Consider the following 22,597-nt stretch of genomic DNA (forward strand, 5'->3'; position numbering starts at 1 on the left):
CCTGCGGCCACGAGGAAGTGTGGCCCCACCACCGCCCACGAAGCCGCGAAGAGTAATTATCAACAGGTCCCGAAGGGGGCGCCGGAGCGCCGCGGAGGGGAGGCGGCCGTGCCGACCGCGCGGCCCCTGCAGCCTGAACGCCTCCGGAGCCCACCCAAAGACCCAGCACAGAAGCCGGATGTCGGCCCGCCCCGCCGAGGCCCGGACGGCCCGCGGCTCTCGGCGTCGGCGCGCAGGCCCGTGCACCCCGCACCCCGCACGCCGGACGCCCCAGCGGCGGCCCCAGCTTCCCGGCCGCCAGCAGCGGTGCGTCGCGGGTCTGTCGGCGGCTAAGTCTGGGACACGGCGCCGCCAACGTCAGGTTCGACGGAGGAGGCCGACAAGGCACTTGCCTTCCCACCCCGCTTCCTAAAGGTCTCCTAACGGGGCACGGCGGGGAAGGCTCAGGAGAGCCACCGGCGCCGCCAAACACCGAGCTACCCGCTCTCGTCGGCTAGGAGGGGGCCACTATCCCGGCGTCCTCTGCGCCGACCTTCCGGGCTGGAGCCCCTCTGGCCGGCCGCCCGCGTCTCTATGGTGCCGGCCGCGGGGGGGAGGGGCGGAGGGGCGGGGCCGCCGCGCGCGCCGCGGGCTCCAGCCGGGAGAGCCGGACGTGGGCGCGGCTGAGCTCGGCGAGCGGCCGGGCGGCGGGGGGCGAGTGGACGCCCCGGAGCTGCGCCCCGAGGTGGGAAGCCGGGCTCCAGGTCCCAGTGGGGAGGGCGTGCGGGGGCGGCGAGCGCGCTGGCCGCGAGAGCCAGCGGGGTGTGCTCGGGGGGCGGTCCCGGGACGTGCGCGGAGCCCCGGAGATTCCCCGGGCCGCCGGTGGGCTCCTGGGCTCGGCGCCCGCGGCTTCTCCCCGGCCCGGCCCGGCCCGGCCCCGGGCGGCGGGGGGCGCGCCCCTGGCCCCTGCCGCCTTGCCCCGGCGCCCCGGACCCCGCGGGCGGGAGTGCGCGCAGGTGCGCCGGGTCCCTACGCTGCTGGCGAGGGCTTGGTTCCTAACGCGAGGCCCGCCCGCCCGGCGTGTTTGCTCGGCATCACACCCGCCTTAGGAAGGGATGATTCGGGGAATTTGCTGAGCCCCCATAGATGTTTAAATTCGGAACTGCATGTTTTATTCCTAGTGGTGTAGGAACTAAACATCTCCTATTCAGACCATATAAAGTTTCCGTGAAAGTGAGCAGGGTTTGTGCTTCTCTCCTTGGCACATTAGCCGCATTAAGATCTAGCATCTAAAAAAAAAAAAAAATCTAGCATCTGCTTTAGGTATTCTAGCATTAAAAAATTAAATAGATTAGGGGCACCTGGCTGGCTCAGGCGGTGGAGTCTGTTCCAGCCTCAGCCCCATCTTCGGTGTTGAGATTACTTTTAAAAATTAAAATCAAGCTTCCTACCTGCTTGAGAAACCGCCTCTTTGGAGATTAAATGTATTTGAAACAGTAAAAAAAAAAAAAAAAAAAAAATTTTTTTAATTTAAAAAATTAAACATATTAACTTTCACAGCACTGACATCGAAGAAGACTTGTTTGTAAAGCAGGACGGAAGGTAGTTACCAGGTTATGGGCTGCTTTTACCTCAGGTCTTTGTAAATAGTTGTGTGAAGGGAGAGTGAAGCAGATGCTATTTAGGTTGAGAATTTGTTCGTTGTTTTGGCAGAAAGATTTGTCTAAGATTAGTAACAAACTGCACAGTAGTGTGTAATTAAAGTAACTGGCTAATTATGTTTGTGGAATTAAGGAAAGCAAAGGTTACTGCTATGTGTACTTTAAAGATCCCATAGTTGATGGCATTTTACTGTAATGGGATGGGGTGTGACAATTTGGCCATCGTAGAAAGTGGCTGCGAGTCATAAGGACATGTTATGGGCCTTAGGAGATGAGAAGTCATCCTCCAGATATTTTTAGTTCGTAGGCTGAGAGATGCTTACCTGCTTACCCTTTGTACTCCTACAATGAAACATTTATTATTAAATGCCTTCACATTAGATTTTATGCATGGCAAGCTTAAAAGAAAATTGTAATTACTATTAAGGAAACTGCCCAACAAAAGTAAGCATGTAGAATAAAGTTATTTTATAGTTTTTGAGGTTCCAGAGTCCATTCTATTTGTAGGGGAGGGGTAGGAAGTGGAAAAAGGAAGAAAAAGGTATGAAGAAAAACGGGTACACTTGGACGTCCTCATCAGAGACAGTAAATAAAAGGCAGTATACTTAGGAAAGTTCTTTCTCAAAAAGTGTTTTTTTTTTTTTTTCTTATCCTCATACTCAGAGTCTAAGCCAGTGATGTTAAATATCTGCACTAATACAGTTGGAGTGGAATAGATGCCAGAATTGTGTTTCTGGGACCATAATTACACCATTGTAAAAATGGAAATAGTGTTGTGTTAGATATGTATTACTGTATGACAAATTACCCCGAAACTTAGAGGCTTAAAACACTTAACAAGTATTATCTTACTATGTCTGTGGGCCTAGGACTTTGGAAGAGGCTTAGCTGAGTGATTCTGGCTCAGAGGCCCATGCCATTGCAGGCATTTAAAAACTTGGGGGATCCCTGGGTGGCGCAGCGGTTTAGCGCCTGCCTTTGGCCCAGGGCGTGATCCCAGGGACCCTGGATCGAATCCCACGTCGGGCTCCCAGTGCATGGAGCCTGCTTCTCCCTCTGCCTGTGTCTTTGCCTCTCTCTCTGTGTGTGTGACTATCATAAAAAAAAAAAAAAAAAAAAAAAAAAACTTGATGGGTGCTGAGGGATCTACTTCCACATTCACTCATTAGCTTTTTGCTCCCCTCTTATCCAGCAAGCTGTTTTATACCTCTCACTTATAAAGTGCATTTTGTGCTATCCCATTATGTGTATTTGTTCCTATTCATAAACCATAATATAGTTGAACAATAAGGTTTTCTTTTTCAGGTCACTAAATTTGGATCATCATTTAAGTACTTGAAGTGATCTTTTGATGTTTCACTTTGCTTGTAACACGTCATTAGCCACCCCATCTTTTTAGAATCTGAACTTATGTAAAACACAAGGTTAGTAACATTTAAATATATTTTGGGGTGATAAAAATTGTTTCAAGAGTAAAAGAGGATGGATGTAATGCAGTGGCTTTATAGTGGCATCATGCAGTTTGCAATTAAGTGAATAATGACCTTTTATTTTTGTTCCCTTTCTGGGATAAGATCTGAAAATGAGTTTGTAATAAATATAATGAGCATAGTTTGAGTGGCAGCAGAGCTTTTCTGTTGAGCTTCTATGTGTGTCCAGCCCACATTCTTACACTCTTCAACCTAAGTGGCCTTTCTTCTTTAGGCTGATTTGCACGCCACAGCTTACTGAAGGAGGGAGATATTGCTGCTTAGTGTAGCACCTCTCTGGCTTGGTCATTAATTGAAATTTATGTGTTCCAGTTCCCCTCCAGCTAAGTGAATACTAGCATCTGTCCTTGGTTCAAAGGGGTATTTCATATACTTTAAAATTATATGCACTGAACCTTTAAACATGTTAACTTCTTTATCCATGCCGGTGTCAAGAGTTTATTTTGTAAAGTAGAAACAAATGATTGAAAATCCTGAGGTTTATAGAAAGGATTCATGACCCTGGGGATATCGTTTGCATTTTTTTACATTTTGGTCATAACTCCTGCTTGAAAGTGTGTGGAATCCTAGAAGAGTCCGTAGACTTTAACCCAGTCTTAGTGATTTTCAGAACAATTTCATTATTGCAAATGACCGAGAATTTGAGGATTGTTGTAGATCCCATTATCATTAACAAAACAGTTCTATGCAAAGCAAGTCTTCCTCACAATATGAAAGAATTAAAGGAATCTATATAACTTTATTTCACCTGGAAATATAGAAATCTTTTGTACAGACTTTGGGTCAACTAATACATAAATGTGAATAAATTATTTTTATGTTATTAATTTGACTTGCAGAGTTTTATTAATGTTTATTGATGTAAATTCTAATATTTTTATTAGTACACATTTATAAAGTTTTAAGTATGTTTCTACTTTTCAAAAATTATGCTTTTAAAAGACTGTAGCATCATGGTCTGAGCTGTTTAATGCTTCTGACTAAATTCAGAGTAGCTTTATTTGTCTCATGGCCATAATAGTAAGACATTGAAAATGTTTAGGGAATTCTGGGGGGCTGGGTGATAAGTCGGTTAAGCGTCCAACTCTTGATTTTGGCTCAGGTCATAATCTCAGGGTTATGAGATCAGCCCTGTGTGTAGCCCCATGTCGGGCTCCACATTGAGCATGGATGGAGTCTGCTTAAGATTTTCTTTCTCCCTCTCCATCTACTGCCCTCACCCCTGCCTGCATGCTCGCTCTCACTCGCTCTCCCTCTCTCTAAAAAACAACAAAAAGAAAAGAAAACGTTTAGGGAATCAAAAAAAGGGGAAGAAAGTACTGATCATATTTAAGCCCATGAGTGAAATGCAAGCCAAGTGAACAGTTTCCTGTATTTTTAAATATGCAGTGTATGTATGTATTTTTAACCAAAATTAAAATTTTACATATTTTATAGGCTAAATTTAAAATTTTAATATGTTGAGCATCTTTTCATGTCAATAAAGATGAGAATAGGTTTTTGTTTGTTTGTTTGTTTGTTTTAATGGCTCCATAGTTGTGTGGCATTTATTTCACTGGTCTTATATTTGGGACATAGAGTTTCTAATTTTTCCTTATAAACTATGCTAATGCTGAATATCCATATGTAATTCTTTGTATTTAAATCTACTTATTTTCTTTGGATAAATTCCTATAATTGAAAATGCAGAGTCAAAAATATTTGCTCATTTTTGGGGCACCTGAGTGACTCAGTTAAGCGTCTGCATTCAGCTCACATCATGATCTCAGGGTCCTAGAGTTGAGCCCCATGTAGGCCTCCCTGCTCAATGGGGAGTCTGCTTCTCCATCTCCCTTTATCCCTCTCCCTGCTTGTGTGCTCTCTCTAAAATAAAAACCTTTTTAAAAATATTTGTTCATTTTTAAAGGATTTTTGATTCATATTATCAAATTATCCACTAGAAAATTATACCAATTTATAATCCTGCTAATACACAATGTGAAGGGTCATTTCCCTACCACTACTAACAGCATTAGCAATCTTTTATCAATTTACATTGAAATCTCATTGTTTTAATTTAAATTCAATTGATTGCTAATAAAATTGAAACCTTCTGTAATTTTTTTTATCATTTGTATTTCTTCCCTTTCCAGACTGCCTTTTCATAGACATTGCCCACTTTATTATTGGGATACTTACTTTTCCTTCTTAATTTTAAGAGCCCTTAATAAAGTAAAATTTGAATCTTTCCCCGTCATAAAGGTTCTAAATTTCCTCCATTTGTCTTTAACTTTGCCATGTATAAGTTTTACATTCTTAGGTAGTCATGTGTTTCAACATTTTATTTATTTGTATGTTTGTATGTTTGTTTTAAAGATTTTATTTATTCATGAGAGAGAGAGAGGCAGAGACAAAGGCAGAGGGAGAAGCAGGCTCCACGCAGGGAGCAACCCCCCGCCCCCCCACTCAGGCTACCCTGTTTCAACATTTAAAAAATAATTTTGAGCTCTTCTCTAAAAGTCAAGCTAGCTGAACTGTGTAGAAGTCAGTTTACAAATTCATGTAAATATCCCAAATTTGATAACCAAACTGATTACAAAAGCTGTTTAATCAAAGAAGTTTTCCAGGCGGCTAGTCAATGAAACTGATTCCCTTTCTTAATTTAACCAGGGAAACATCCTATTATATTGTAAAACTCTAGTCTATGTGAATGTGACATTTTAAAACCTAGAGTTGTTTGATTAAACAGCTTTACCATATTAAACTATGCATTGCACAGATTGAAAGCAGATGACCCAATTTCAGGTTTCATCTGATGATTGACTCTCTCCAGTATTACTTGGCAATTAAAACCTAACTGACTGCTAGTGTGGACTCCTCACTTCCTATCCAGCATAGTATATTTGTGAGCATGCTGTTCTAATGCAAGTGGAAGAAACAAAGAGCCCACTTTCTACAATATAGGCTGAAAAGGCCAAATTCTATCTTTTCCAACCTCCCTTGCAGCTAGTCATGTGATATAAGCCCAGCCAATCAGACACATACCCTGCCCCACTCCAAAATTTGTATTGGGATCAAATAAATGTACTGCCAAGAGTCTTCCATGGTGGCAACAGATAGTGCAGCTGTGGCACAAAGCCAGTGGTAATATCTAGTGACAAGTGTTAGTCAGTGTAAGGTGGGCTCAGTAGTAGGGAGGTCTTCACCAGACCAGTTTGTCTGGTGTCATTTTCACTGAGGAGCTTGAGGCATAACTTTGAGGCCTCAGTTTTGCAACCTGGCAAATCTGTGATTTCCCAATACCCTTTTAATAAATTCTTTTTTTGCATTTACTGCCAAACTGTTTTCTTTTCCATGCACTTAAGAACCCTAACTGATATAGGATCTGAGTTTAATAATAATTGTTCCTCTACAATTTAGAGTTATATACATATTCCCCATTCACACACTTAATCGATTTCTGGACTTTGCATTCACTTTTCAGTACTCATATTACTCTGCTTTTCTTTCTCTTTTTTAAAAGATTTTATTTGAGAGAGTGTGAGAGAGAGCACAGAGGGAGAGGAAGAGGGAGAAGCAGACTCTCTGCCAAGGAGGAGCCCGATGTGGGGCTTGATCCTAAGACCCTGAAATCATGACCTGAGCCAGGGGGCATACACCCAAAAAAGTGAGCCACTCAGGCACCCATTACTCCGCTTTTTCAAGTTTATTGGCATTTACTCTTTTAAGCGAAATTTAGAAATGTTTTGTGAGGTGCCTACAAGAAAATCCCTTCATGATTTTAATTAGAATGATACTAAATTTATAGGTTCCATTTGAGAAGAATAATACCATCAGTGTTTTCTTCTCACTCAATAAAATGCTCTGGCTCTTGTATTAGTTAAGCTCCCTCAAAGAAGCAGAACTACTCTGCCTCCTAAAGAATGCAAGATTTATGCAGGGGCTAGACCTGTAATTGTGGGGGTTGGCAAAGCAGTCTGGTCAGACTCCTGCCTCTGAGTCTGTTGTTAAGCCTGAAGTGGTTACAGATCAACTAGACAGACATTGAAGAAGGAAATGCGGCTGTGGAGGAGAGCAAGGACAGAATGGAATCTGCACTGGCTTCTCATCAACTCCAGTTTTGATGCTGTGGGTGATTGGCAGGAGAGGCTAGCACTCTTGACGCTGGGGTTGCACATGCAGACCTGGCATTTGGAGAAGCCGAAGGAGCTGCAGGCCAGCCCGTTTGCCCATGCCAACAAGGAGAGCTAACAGATCATGGGCAGGCTCTACAGTGTGTCTGGCACTGGACTTGCAAGTATGGCTCGCTGCCAAATGTGCCTGCTGCTTCACTTCTGCTTCCCTGGTCTCACGCACGGTGCCTCCTACAGTCATCACTACGATGCAAGGAAGAACTATATAAGAACTTCACAAGGAAGGGAATTCTGAAAAATGTGCTTCCAGCTAAGCTGAATCAATATAGTATGAAGCCACCAGAGCTCTAAAGAACTGATTGATCTTTTGTGTTCTTTAATACAACTTTGTTGTTTTCTTCATAAATATTTCCTGTTTAGATTATTCCTTGGTGTTTGGGTTTTTATTGCTGTTGTGAAAATTCTTTTTCCCATTTTTTTCTTATGATGATTGCTTGTATATTATAAAGATTAGTATTTATCTTGAATTAGCCACCATTTGCAACTTAAATTCTTTTTTTAAAAGGTTTTATTTATTCATTTGAGACAGTGAGAGAGAGCGATCACAGCGGGGAGAGGCTGAGAGAGGGAGAAGCAGACTCCCCACTGGGCAGAGAGCCTGACTCCGGGCTGGATCCCAAGGGCCCTGAGATCACAACTGAAGCTGATAGATGCTTAACCATCTGAGTCACTCAAGGCACGCTGTGCAATTTAAATTCTAATGCTTTTCAGTAGATTCTCTTTAATAGGCTGTGGGTTTACTTGCAAACTGATGCAATTACCTTTTTCTTCCTGGTGAAGTAATGATACATTTTCTTTCCCCACTCCCTCCCTGCCCCTCCTTTCCCTCATTACTTAGAGTGAAACTGCCAGAACAATATTCTAATAGCTATACTGTTTCTAACTTTTAAGGTAATGTTTCTTGGTTTTCATCATTTTTGTTTCTGATAAACTAGTGTTTCTCACAATGTTTAGTGAATATAAGAATTACCTGGTATTCATACTTGCTAAAAATGCAGATCCCAGGAATGGATGTTACATTTTACTAAATGCCATTGAAATATTTAATTTGCAATACCTTCTGGATAACAGATACAGTGAATGAAGATTTTTCATGACTTCATTCAACACTTATTGAGCACTTAGTATGTGTGAAAGGTATAATAATAAACAAAGTAGAGTCCTTGCTCTCTGAACTTTTGTTTTCCTTCCTGAAATATGCACAGAGCATAGATACTTCAAGTCTCCTGGCTCTAAAGGTATTACTTGCACCACCATTTAAGCTTAGTTTCTTTGAACTAACTAGGCCACTCTATTTTTTTTTTTTTTTAACAATTTAGAAATGAATTATATTGCAATGTGGTCAGAGAATTCGGCCTGAACATTTCCAGTTTTTAGATTTTGTGGACGTTTTTCTTATGGATGAGCAAATGGGTAGTTAACTTTTGTAAATGTTTCATGGACATTTAGAAAGAATATGTTTTCCATGTAAAATACGTAATTTTAGACCTGCGTATGAAATCAAGTTTATATTATTCAGATTATCTACACCTATTTTTGGCTACTTGATTTAATGTGCATATCTTACTGTTTTGCTGTTTGTCACGTATGCATCTTAAAAAAAAAGATTTTATTTATTTTTAGAGAGCACAGGAGTACGAGAGAGAGAGCAAGAGAGCGAGCATGGGGGGTGGGAAGGCACTGAGGGAGAGGAGAAAGATTTGCAAGCAGACTCCACTCTGAGTATGGAGCCTGACTTTGGGCTCGATCCTATGACCCTGGGATCATGACCTGAGCTGAAACCAAGAGTCGGACGCTTAACCAGCTGAGCTACCCGGTGCCCTATAAGCATTTTCTCATATAACTTTACTATGACTTGAATATTTTATCCTTTTTAGCCCCACTGAGTCCTTTGCCATGAATCTATATTTGATATTAGTATTACCATGGCTGCTTTATTTGGCTTGTATATTTTCTTATTTCTTTATTTTATATATTGCTGAAACTGTTTGAAATATTTTCTTATGAACAATAATTTGGATGTTTCCTTTTGTCCCAATCTATTTCTTTATAGATAAATTTGATACATCCACATTTATTGTGGTATTTGTGTTTGATGATTGGTCTCTTACTCTTTAGGGTGTCAGAGTGACAGTAAAGTTCTCTTTTTTTTCCCCCATTTTCTGTTTTGCTGTACTGATCAAGATTTCTTTTTTTTTTTTTTTTTTAATTTTTATTTATTTATTTATTTATGATAGTCGCACAGAGAGAGAGAGAGAGAGAGAGAGAGAGAGAGAGAGAGAAAGGCAGAAACACAGGCAGAGGGAGAAGCAGGCTCCATGCACCGGGAGCCCGACGTGGGATTCGATCCCGGGTCTCCAGGATCGCGCCCTGGGCCAAAGGCAGGCGCTAAACCGCTGCGCCACCCAGGGATCCCTGATCAAGATTTCTTTATTCCTCTTCTCTCTCCCTAGAGATTTAGAAGTCCTGTTCTTCCATTCTTTTTCTCCCAGAAATCATATATAGCTGTTATAAATTCTTTTTTTCTCTTAAAGATTTTTTGAGGGGCACCTGGGTGGCTCAGTGGTTGAGAATCTGCCTTTGGCTCAGGTTGTGATCCCCGGGTCCTGGGATTTAGTCCTCCATTGGGTTCCCCTCAGGAAACTGCCTCTCCCTCTGCCTCTCTCTCTCTGTGTCTCTCATGAATAAATAAATAAAATCTTTTTTAAAAAAGTATTTTTTATTCATGAGAGACACAGAGAGAGAGAGAAAGAGGCAGAGACACAGAGGGAGAAGTAGGCTCCTCGCAGGGAGCCCGATGCAGGACTCAATCCTGAATCCCAGGATCACGCCCTGAGCCAAAGGCAGACACTCAACTGCTGAGCCACCCAGGGACCCCCCTCCCCCCAAAAAAAGAGAGGTTTTTTTTTAAAGATTTTACTTATTTATTTGAAAGAGAGCAGAGCAGGGGGAGGGGTAGAGGAGAGGGAGAAGCAGACTCCTGGCTGAGCAGGGAGCCAGATGCCCAGGACCCTGTGATCATGATCTGAGCTGAAGGCAGATGCTTAACTGACTGAACCACCCTGGCACCTCGCTATTATAATTTCTAAGGCAAAACTATCGAAATTCATGATTGTTACAGAGGTGCCATAATAGAGTTCATGTGGAATCCTACGGTCATGATCCTTTTTCTCTCAGAGCTTTATAAATGTTGCTTCACAATATTTTGGCATTTATTATTGACATAAATTACATTCTCCTTTTGCAGATAACTTTTTTTTGGTGGGGGACAGGATTTGGAAACTCTAAGGGAATTTATCTTTTTTTTTTCTTTCAGTGTTCAACTTTCATTTTTTTTCCCATCAAGCTTTTGGAAAATGTTCTTACTTACTGTGTTTTTTGAAGCATTCATTTTACTGTGCATGGTTCCTGTTGAGCTTTTATTTGGGCAATCAGGCTTTTCATCTCCATATCCTCTTGTTTTTTAGAGTGCTCCTTTTGCATGAAAGCCTGCTGTTGTTATTGACAATATAGTATATTTTCCGAACTTTTTAACATCTTTGTTGGGGCATAACTGACACATAATAAGCTGTACATGTTTAAAATGTATATTTTGATACATTTTGATGTATATATGAAACTATAAACCATGAAACTATCACCACAATCAAGATAATGCACACATCTGTTCTGGCAGTTTCCTTATGCTCCTTTTTTAATCCCTCTGGCCTCTCCTATCCCAGTCTGCTCTCTGTCACTTAAATTGGTTTCCATTTTTTAGAATTTTATATAAATGGAATCATGTTAAATATTCTTTTAAAAACATTTATAAATGAAAATTTCAAACATATAGGAAACTAGAAGATAGTATAATGAACAATAGTATATCCATTACCTATACTGAACAATTGTAACATTTCTCATGCTTGCTTCATTTATTTACTTTTTAAAAATTAAGACTTTTCTTTTTTATAGCAGTTTTAGGCTTACAGAAAAATTGAGCAGATAGTACAGAGTATTCCCATATGTTACTTCTCCCTCTACACACATTCCTCCCTTTTACTAATATTTTGCATTAGTGTGGTACACTTGTCACAATTAATAAACCAACATTGGTATATTGAAGTCCACAGTTTACATTAGGGTTCATTCTTTGTGTTGTATAGTTCCACGGGTTTTGACTATGTACTCTCTTTTCTTTTTGGTTTGCCTTATTTCACTATTATTTTGAGTTTCGTCAATTTTTTTTAGGTATCACTTTTTTGTTTCTTTTTATTCTATATTTTGTTTATCCAGTTGAGTTGTTTCTGGGTCAAAGCTAATGTAGATAAAGTTGCTATTAACAATCATGTACAAGTCTTCGTGTAGATGTAAGCTCACATTTACTCAGGTAAATACCTAGAAGTAGAATGACTGAATCTGTGATGGAAGTATATTTAACTTTGTGAGAAACTGAAAAGTGGTTTATCATTTTACATTTCCACCAGTAATGTATGAGAGTTCTGGTTGCTCCACATCTTTTGTACATTTGAGAAAAGTCTTTAATTTTAGGCATTCTAATAGGATGTCTTGTATCTCATTGTGGTTTTAATGTACATTTCCCTAATGATTAATGATGTTGAGCATATTTCATGTGCTTATTGATCACCTGTATATCCTCTTTGTAAAGTATCTTTTCAGACCTTTTGCCCATTTTTGTAGTAGTTTTATTTCTCTTTTTTAAGAATTCTTTGTTCTGAATATAAATCCTTGATCAAATATGAGATATGCAAATATTTTTTACCAGTCTGTGGCTTATCTTTTCATTCTTTTAACGTCTTTCAAAGAACAGTAGTTCTTAATTTTGATGAAGTTCAATTTATCAGTTTTTACAAAACAGATCGACCTTTTTGATGTTGCTTCTAAGAACTCTTTGCATAACCCAAGAACACAAAAATATTGTTTTCTTCCAGAATTTTTGTAGTTTTATGTCATTTTTTTTTTTTTAAGATTTTATTTATTCATGAGAGACACAGAGAGAGAGGCAGAGACACAGGCAGAGGGAGAAGCAGGCTCCATGCAGGGAGCCTGATGTGGGACTCGATCCCAGGTCTCCAGGATCAGGCCCTGGGTTGAAGGTGGCGCCAAACCACTGAGCCACCCGGGCTGCCCCTATTTTATGTTTTAAGTCTGATCATTTTGACTTAAATTTTGTATATGGAGTCAAATATGGATTGAAGTTCATTATTTTTGCAGTCAATGTGGTTGTTCTAGCAACGTTTGGTGAAAGGACTGTCTTTTCTCTATTTACTTGCTTTTGCATGTTTGTCAAAAATCAATTGACAGTGTATACATGGATCTGTTTCTTTTTTTAATTTATTTTTTCTCTCCTTTTCTTTTGTTTAAGTAGACTCCACACTGAGTGTGGAGTCCAACATGCGTCTTGAACTCACAAACCTGAGCTCAAGACCTGAGCTAAGTCGTATCTGGGTGGCTCAGTGGTTGAGCATCTGCCTTTGGCTGAGGTCCTGATCCTTGGGTCCTGGGATCAAGTCCTGCATCAGGCTTCCTGTAGGGAGTCCACTTCTCCCTCTGTCTGCATCTCTGCCTCTTTCTGTGTGTCTCTCATGAATAAATAAATAAAATATTTAAAAATAAAATACCTGAGCTGAGATCAAGAGTCAGGTGCTCAACTGACTGAGCCACCCAGACATCTATGTGGATCTATTTCTGATCCCCCTTTTTTTCTGTTTCATTGCTCTGTTTATCTATCTTTATACCGATACCACACTGTCTTAATTACTGCAGCTTTGTAAGACTTGAAGTCAGATAGTGTGTTAAGTCCTTCAGCTTAGCTCATCTTTTTCCAAATTATTTTCCCATTCTGGATCTTTTGTGTTTCCCTGTAAATTTTAGAATATATATAATGAGCTATGAATAGTTTTTATTACAGAATAGAAGTTGAATCATTCTTAATACATCATTTAGTTATTCTTTAGTCTCAGAATTAAAATAATACAAATCAAAAACTTCAGGTATCACATAATATTGATAACTGTAACTGAATAACTGATTTAGTATTCTATGCCAGGTAAGCACTCAGCACAGAATTATGATTGCCATTTTTATATCAGTTAAAGTTCTATGATTAGAGGCAACAGAAAAAAAAAAGGATTTATTGGAAGAATGTGGGGGTAGCTCATAGAAGTAAAGGGTAAGCTGCTTGAACTAGGGCAGCTCTGAGAAACTTAAAGATTGGACCTGAGTTGTGGATGTCTTTATGGTTCTTTTTTCTTTCTTTCTTTCTTTCTTTTTTTTTTTTTTTTAATGGTTCTTTTTTCTTAGGCTGTTCCATGTAGTGGAGCCCAGGTCTGTAAGAAGGAAAGGAACTATCCCCTACCAGCTCCATTTAGGAAAGTTCTAGAAGGAAGTCTGATTGGCCTAGCCTGGGTCACCTTAATCACTAGGTTATTTACCCTAGTCTAATCACTACTGGAAAATGATGACTAATTAGTAATTACTAAGTAATTACTACTACTGATAAGAGAGGGAATTCTAATTGATCAGCACCAGAGTTTGGGTATTGTGATTAACAATTTTCCTAAAGGAAAGGAGATGCTGTTTTCAGAAGTATGGAAATAGTTGATGGATACAGAGACACAATGGATGCCCACTACCATGTGGCACACACTGCTGAGAGAACTATTTGATGACTTCAAAGTAATAGATTACAGTTGGTAGGCTTTCATAAATTTGCCTGGATACATACTATCCTGTAATCTGTTGTTCCTGTAATAAAGCTAACCTGTTCTCTTTGGGCTGCATGGCATATTGTACACAACATATAAGAAGTACAATTTTTTTATATTTATGATTTACTAAGAGAGTAGTCTTAACGTTCTCTCCACATGCACAAAAAGGTAACTGTCTGAGGTGACAGATTAACCTTATTTGGTAATCCGTTTGCAGTATGTCTATATGAAATCATCACAGTGTAAGCTTAAACTTAGAAAGTGTTGTATATCAATTATATCTCAATGAAGTTGGGAAAAATAAAAAACTACTGACGACAGTTTAAAAAAGATACCAATTTTTACAGCTGGGTTTTGTATTTATGAAATTATTGCTAATACTGTTTTGTTTAAATGTTATATGGCATTAATATTTTCCCCTGCTTTCTATTTTAGGGTGTCTGGGAATGTAAACAAGAATAAGTGGTTTGTTTCCTCATGGCTTTTAGTATATACTGATGTATTGTCTGTGATGGCATCTGAGGCTGAGAAGACCCATGCTTTACTCCAGTCTTGTAGCACTGAGTCTCTTATTTCTAGCCTTGGTCTGGGGATATTTTGCCTGGTAGCCGACAGACTTCTTCAGTTTTCAATAATTCAGCAAAATGACTGGCTTCGAGCTCTCTCAGATAACGCAGTACATTGCGTGATTGGCATGTGGTTGTGGGCAATTGTCATTGGAGTCAAGAAAACAACTGACTTTGGAGAAATCATTTTAGCTGGATTTTTAGCCTCTATTATTGATGTAGACCACTTTTTTCTAGCTGGATCTTTATCTTTAAAGGTAAGAAGCATATATGTTTATTTTTCTGGTCTTTAATTTTTCTTTACCACCATTATATTGAACTAGAGATCATTTTAGAGCTAGCGAAGACTATCCTTATTTTAAAATAAGAAAGCCCATTCATCCAGTTTTTTCCATCGCTTAGTACTTCCCTGAAGGTGAACAGACATATTGCTAATCAAGTTATTTGGCATCACAAAATGCCAAAGATGCATACATCTTTAGCATCTATTAAAATAAGTAGACTTCATAAATGAAGGTGTAGAGTCCGTTTCCCTTCGGACATCTAGAGTATAACTGCTAATCACGTCAACTTCAGACGCTTGCTATCTTCAGAGGAGGGATTTCCTCAGGCTTTCTTGCCCCGCCCTGCTGTTGAGGAGCATGATACAGTGCGGAGACAAGGGTGGAATAACAATACAGGAATGTGATGTGTTCTGGCCAAGTGGAAAATAAAACAGCTGGGATCCCTGAGTGGCTCAGCGGTTTGGTGCCTGCTTTTGGCTCAGGGCGTGATCCTGGAGACCCAGGATGGAGTCCCACATCAGGCTCCCTGCATGGAGCCTGCTTCTCCCTCTGCCTGTGTCTCTGCCTCTCTTTCTCTCTGTGTCTCTCATGAATAAATAAATAAAATATTTTTAAAAAAGAAATAAAACAGCTAAAAATATGGAGGAGGGAGAAGGAAGAGGAATGTAGCAGAAACTCTTTGATGATCAGTCTGTAGGTGGGAGCTAAAGACACTGGTTTAAGGATCCTTGTGACTTCACACAGTGGCAAGGCACAATCTCTTTAAGGGATGCCTTGTATTTTAATGTGAGAAGGTTATGCCTTCTAATTTTTTTATAGGTTCCTAATTTTCTTTCTTTTTTACTTTTCCTTTTCCTCTTTACTACCCATTGTCCAAATGATTCCAGTCCCTTCCATTCTGCCATCTTCTCCCCCAGAACCAATGCCTTTTAAAGCTTTGAATCATGCACATATTTAAGTCCTTGCTTTGTAGCCAGTACTCTGATCAACCAGGACCCTTTTCATTGTTTCTCTTTCCAGCGGTAATTGTAGATCCATCTTAGGTCCCCTCACCTTTCCTGGTTTATGGTGGGAGAGAAAGCACACTGATGTGTGTATTTTAATACGTTAGGATTTGCGGCACTCTCTGACTTCTGTCTATGCTGAGTGGGGTTTGGTATAGTTTTATTTGCCCTGTCTATAATGTGTGGGGAGATTCAGGTTTAGGCAGTCTTCAGTGCCCTCAACTTCCATGTTATTTAGAAATTATCTAATTAAGAATTAGCCTTTAGAGTATGTGAGAACAAAACCTTCCTTACTCAAGAGGCGCCTGGGTGGCTCAGTTGGTTAAGCGTCTGCCTTTGGCTCAGGTCGTGATCCCTGGGTCCTGGAATCAAGCCCCGCATTGGGCTCCCTGCTCTGGGGGGAGCCTGCTTCTCTCTCCCTCTGCCTACTTCTGCCCCTGCTTGCTTGTTCACTCTCTGTCAAATAAATAAAATTTAAAAAACAAAAACAAAACAAAAAACTTCCTTACTCAAGAATCAGTCAGGGGTTAACTCTTAAATTTTTATTTGTTTAGTTAGTGAATACATTTTTTGTAATGGTTTAAAATTTTTACTGGAGTTTAACCCAACTTTATAATACTTATTTAAAATAATATCTTTCTGGGACCCCTGGGTGGGTCAGTGGTTTAGCACCTGCCTTCCGCCCAGGGCGTGATCCTGGAGTCCTGGGATTGAGTCCCACATTAGGCCCCCTGTATGAAGCCTACTTCTCCCTCTGCCTGTGTCTCTGCCTCTGTGTGTGTGTCTCTCATGAATAAATAAATACAATCTTTTAAAAATAATATCTTCCTAAATGTTAAGTACATTTTGAAAATACTCAAGGCTAATATGAAGTGTTGATAACAAAAATATTTCCCTTTTGTGCCTTTATTAGTAGAAGGATATTTTATTTGGTTGTAGATTTTTTTTCAATGCTTAGAGGCCCAGATAATTCTCTAAAACTCCAAATTTACATAAACCATACATTTGGGATATAAATTACATTTGTATTTTGACTTTTCTAAGCAAATACCAGGAAACTTTAAAAAATTAATTGCAATGTTCTCGAGATCTTGATTTAATTGTTAATGCAAAGAATGTCCTACTAATACTTATATCTTATTTGCTTTCTATGAAATGGATGTAATACATGTATCTAGAGGTGACATAGAAAATGTTTCCATTGTATATTTCTTTTTATTTTTTAAGATTTTATTTATTTATTCATAGAGATACACAGAGAGAGAGAAGCAGAGACATAGGCAGAAGGAGAAGCAGGTTCCATGCAGGGAGCCTGACGTGGGACTCCACGCCCTGGACTGAAGGTGGCGCTAATCCATTGTATTTCTAATAGACTCCTAGAAAATATTTTAGAATATTAAGAAGCATCTACAAATGTTGTTTGCCAGGGATCCCTGGGTGGCTCAGCGATTTTGCACCTGCCTTCGGCCCAGGGCATAATCCTGGAGTCCCGGGATCAAGTGCCGCATGGGGTTCCCTGCACAGAGCCTGCTTCTCCCTCTGCCTGTGTCTCTGCCTCCCTCTCTCTCTGTGCCTGTCATGAATAAATAAATAAAATATTCTTTTTAAAAATGTTGTTTGCCAAAAAGGAAATAATACTAGCTACTGCTTTCCCCGGCAGGCTGCTTTGACTCTTCCACGAAGACCTTTTCTTCACTGCTCTACTGTGATACCAGTTGTGGCCCTGACCCTGAAGTTTACTATGCACCTTTTCAAGCTCAAAGACTCATGGTGCTTTCTTCCCTGGATGCTGTTTATATCCTGGACCTCACATCATATCCGAGATGGAATTCGTCATGGCTTGTGGATATGCCCATTTGGAAAAACTTCTCCGCTGCCATTCTGGCTTTATGTCATAATCACCTCCTCTTTACCTCACATCTGTTCATTCATTATGTATTTAACAGGGACCAGACAAATGATGTCTTCAAAACATGGAATTCATATTGATGTTTGAGGTAATTGTATGCCAGTCTTAGAGAAGCAAATGGTTCAGACAGTGATAATTAAGGGTAGCTGACACTATCAAATGAATTTTCAACAACATGTTATATTATTATAATTCCTGAATCCTCTTGCTCAGGAGGCATGTACACTTCTTTCTAAAAGATTTTACTTATTTATTTGACAGAGCCAGAGAGCACATACAGGGAGAATAGCAGGGGGAGAGGGAGAAGCAGACTCCCCACTGAGTAGGGAGCCTGATGCAGGGCTCAATCCCAGGACCCTGGGATCAGGACCTGAGCCGAAGGCAGATGTTTAACTGACAGAGCCACCCAGGAGCCCCAGCATGTACACTTAAAAAATCATATCTTGTCATAATTCTCTCTTCTCTAACACTGTAGTACAATATTAGAGTTTCATTTATTCCATGATACATTTTTTTGATGATGTTTCTTCTGTTTACCTGGCTTTACTAATAGCTTTAATAGATTGACATCCAGTTAAGTTTTCTGGAGGTATTTGTTTAAGGCAGGCCACTTCAGGAGGGAAAACAGATCAAATCGTAGGGCAACTAGTTTGTAAAAAGTCAGCATTTGTATCAGCGTTTTCCTGAGATACCGAAATAGTGAAACAGCCAAAATAAATGAGATCATGAATAAGATGTATAGTGAACACTCCCATTTCTTTATTTCATGTATGTTGATCCTGAATGAGGTTTGATCAGCCACGTACTTTAGTGAGTCGTGATTATTGGCAGAGTCTGTTTTGGTGCCCTTGTGAGAAATTAAAATTTTCATAAAAGATACTAATTATAAAAGTTACTAACAGTAGATCTAGATTATTGTTTCAGGAATCACTTTAGGAAATAATTATTGTAATTTAATGGCTGTAGTAACATCCTACTCAAGTATTATTTTTTTAGTATCCTTGCCCAAAACTCTCATGTGTTAAGGTTTTAACTGTTCTGAAAAACATAACTAAATTTAGCAAAGTATTTGTTAAAAATTAACAAAATATTGATACTTGGCTTATAACCATGCAATTTGATTTGGCACTAAAAAAGACTTACCGGTAATGTTTCAAATGTAAACTCCTGAATGTGCCATTAAAGTTGTTTTAGTTGCTATCAATTTATTTGCTCACTTATTTTAAAATATTATATTGTTAAGTAATTTTAAAAATATCTGCCTGATACTGAGAGACGAAACATGTTTTTGAAAATGAAGGGGTTTTAGGAAATTTGCTTTTTCTTTGTTCTTTCAGGTTGATCTGTTAAAAATGATTGACCTTTATTAGAGAAGGAAAATTTAGTTGCTGTGAAATTTTACATTTTCATAGTTTAATGTTACTGTGTTATAAAAGTCAGTGCCCTGAAGACACTTGATTTTTTTTTTTTTTTAGTATCCTAGGTACCATTTGCTGTCTTGAGATTTTCTTACACATTTGTAATTTGTAATGCCAGTGATTGTGTGCCTTATTCTCTGAGAAATGCTGAAGCAATGCCTTATCCAAAGCATATTTTTCTTATTTATTAAGTTAAAAAAAAAAGAGCTCTGTAAATTGTTGTAAAAGTTCATGTTCTTTAGTTTTTCTTTTTGTTGTTAACCAATTGGCTGCAATGTATTAGATTTTATAATCTGTTCTTTCGGGAGCAATGATTGTGTCAGTTTGGTTGGCATAATATTAAATAGCAGGGGTAAATTTGAATAAGGTAGAGTTTTTTTTTAAATCTATAATTTCAGAAATCCATGGGAATAAAACATATATCTTATATCACTTTTTCTGACTGAATTATAAAACTCTACTTTTTTTCTTTCTCAATATTAAAGGAATGCCATTAAAATATACAGCCTTATTTAATAATGTCACACTGGCATTTTGGGGGCTGTCCTAACTTTTTGTATTAGAATGGAAATTCACCTTGACCATGACTCCTTGCTTGGCTTGAACAATAACTGCAGATTTTAAGTGTGGGTTTATCTCTATTCCTGCTTCTCCCATCAGAAATGTTCCTTGTCCTCTACATGGTCTGTAACAGCTGTGGTTGTAACCTGTGGAAATATAACAGCCAACTTCCCATGCCACCATTTTTTTTTTATCTTGTCGAAAGAGTTTGTGTCAATACATTATATTGAAAATTGGATTATATCTTGTTTGCATGTATTTGTTTTATCCATCCACTAGATGTCCTCCATTCACTTAATGGAGGCTGGTCCACTGATGTGACCTTCCAGTCTACTGTTTTCTTGGGCCATGTTAGTTATGCTAGCCACTCAGAAGAACTTCCGCCATTTAACTGTTTTCTACTCATCCTTAAGCTTAGTTTCCTTTAAGTGGTGGGCTGAATTAAAACTCCCACGTATCCTCACCTCCTTTCTTCAGCTTAGGCAGCCACCATCACTACCTCCAAATCAGGTGGACACTCTCTGGCTCCTTTTTCTTTTGGCTAATGGAACAATTACTTCCCATTTTTTAAAAAAGATTTTGTTTTTTTATTCATGAGAGAGACACAATGAGAGGCAGAGACACAGGCAGAGGGAGAAGCAGGCTGCCTGCTGGGAGCTTGATGCGGGACTTGATCCCCGGATCCCAGGATCCCGACCTGAACGGAAGGCAGACACTCAATCACTGAGCCACCCAGGCGTCCCAGTTTTTCCCATTGTCCCAACTAAAGAGGAGAGGAAATAGGGGCTATTCTGGTCCTTGCTCACTGTTGTCATGGCTAAACCTTTTATTCATCATAGTTCTGTTTCTTTCATTTGATATCTCAACATATTACTCATCCTCAGTCTTCACCCTCACATGCTACCCTCTAAAACTCACTTTCACTTTCTTTGATGATATGAGCACCTGGATCTCTTTTTTCCTTTTATTCCAACCCTTGATTTTACCCTCAATCATCAGATGACTCACCTGAATATTCCCTTCTTCTTCTAACCACTGACTCCTCACATCACATCAGCCATGCACCAAGATAAGAGTTCTCTGTACCTCCTTTTTAGAGGATATTGCTCTCTGCCGAGATCTCAAACATTTATTTTTTCCAGACCACTGGCTCTCAAACTCTAACATACATTAGAATCACCTGTAAGACTTGTTAGAGCAGGAATTGCTTAAGACCTAACTCCAGAGTTTTGACTCTGTAGGTCCCAAGAATTTGAATTTCCAACAAGTTCCCAGTTGATATTGTGAAAGGTGAAATGAAATGAGGTAACATGTCAAGAAGTATAAAAGTGGATGCAGGCTTTTTGCATATCCTCACTGGTGGAAACTTGAACTTTTGAACTGGAGCAAACCAAAAATATTCTAAGGACTGGACCTGAACACCTGCCTCTTGCTACACTAGGAGACTTTGCATAGCAATAGCCTTGGCAACCAATTATATTGGGTCAGGGTAGCTTTCTGGGGACGCTTGGGTAGCTCAGCAGTTGAGCATCTATCTTCAGCTCAGGTTGTGATCCCGGGGTCCTGGGATCAAGTCCCCATCAGCTCTCTGCAGGGAGCCTGCTTCTCCCTCTGCCTATGTCTTGCCTCTCTCTGTGTGTCTCTCATGAATAAATAAATAAAATCTTTAAAAAAAAAAAAGTAGCTTTCTGCCCTCAACACCAATAAAAAAATTATTTGTATACAGCCTATACAAACTTTCCTTTTTCCTTTAAACACCTCTGACTTTGCTCTCTAATGGCACACTATTTGCATTATGACCCAAATTTGTGTACCCTGAACTGCAATTCTTTAATCTCAAATAAACATTCTTGATTATTGCCTCGTGACAATTTTAGGTTGACAATAGGACGCTGCTGTTCAGGAACAACACTTGAAGAACCATGCCTGGAAACTCATCCTGTTTCTTTAACTGCATTCCCTCTCCTCCTCCTCCTTGAGCCAACTCTTTGCCTTATTGATATCTATAATTTTCCCCAACCTTCCTTTGCCACCAGGTCCTGCAGTCCCCCTAGGTACATTTAACTCTGTCCTTATCCAACCTCTGCAGTGCTATGGGTTACTGTTTACCACTTCAACACTCCAATGCCCAATTGGCCTTGTGTACTATCCAATTAGCCAATCCAGAATAATCCACATAGTCTGCTTTTCCCCAGATCTGCTTCAGGCCACACATTTTAAAGTTGTTATGAAACCCCGCCAACTTGGCCTGCTATCTAGCTTCATCTGGGTATTTAATAATACTTTGCTCACCACTGAACATTTTTTTTCCAAACATCATACTGGACAAACCAAGCCTCAAAACATCTGCCCATATTAGATCCAGCCCCAAGCCAGGAAGCTCACAGCACTCCACTGATCTGAGAAACTCAGTACTGACACTCAATCTCCACAGTTACTTTGCATTTCGCGTAAACCCAAGGCATTGCCACGCATATCCCCTTGGCATTTCTTTACTTCCCTGGAAAAATGATAAAGTGTTTCTGAGGCATTTTACCCCTTGCCTGACTTGTAAGGAGCTGTTTGGCTTACATACCCCGCGGCACAAAGTAATGTTGCTTCTGAATCTGGCAACTAGAGGAGAATGTCAGATTCAGGCTCTAGCACCCATTGTGATCCCCCTCAGCACTCCGTGTGAGCTTTCAAAGAACACCCATCTGAATTCACACACCCCTTCTCATTCAATATTCATTTGACTTAATTTAAGCACCACTCAGGTTCCCGGGTCAGCAGCATTGCTACCACGCACCGAAAGTGGAAGGCAGAGAGAAAATTTTCCCTAGATAGCCAAGTGAGGCTAAATA

General features: G+C 39.8%; 1 protein-coding gene across 4 annotated transcripts; it reads left to right on the forward strand.

The window, feature by feature from the left end:
- The first annotated feature begins 76 nt into the window (after nucleotides 1-76).
- On the forward strand, nucleotides 77-19,992 carry TMEM267 (transmembrane protein 267). 4 transcript variants are annotated; one of them, XM_026017029.2, is made up of 4 exons: nucleotides 77-414; nucleotides 2,946-3,064; nucleotides 14,448-14,835; nucleotides 17,527-19,992. In XM_026017029.2, the coding sequence occupies exons 3-4, from the start codon at nucleotides 14,524-14,526 to the stop codon at nucleotides 17,860-17,862; spliced, it is 648 nt and encodes a 215-aa protein (XP_025872814.1). In that variant the 5' UTR covers nucleotides 77-414; nucleotides 2,946-3,064; nucleotides 14,448-14,523; the 3' UTR covers nucleotides 17,863-19,992. The 4 variants fall into 4 exon arrangements, with proteins under 4 accessions (XP_025872814.1, XP_025872816.1, XP_072613067.1 ...); XM_026017031.2 differs by having other exon boundaries at nucleotides 84-361; XM_072756965.1 differs by lacking the exon at nucleotides 77-414 and adding an exon at nucleotides 621-724.
- Nucleotides 19,993-22,597: the final 2,605 nt, after the last annotated feature.

This window comes from Vulpes vulpes, chromosome 4, assembly GCF_048418805.1.
Source record: "Vulpes vulpes isolate BD-2025 chromosome 4, VulVul3, whole genome shotgun sequence".
Classification (NCBI taxonomy): Eukaryota; Metazoa; Chordata; class Mammalia; order Carnivora; family Canidae; genus Vulpes; species Vulpes vulpes.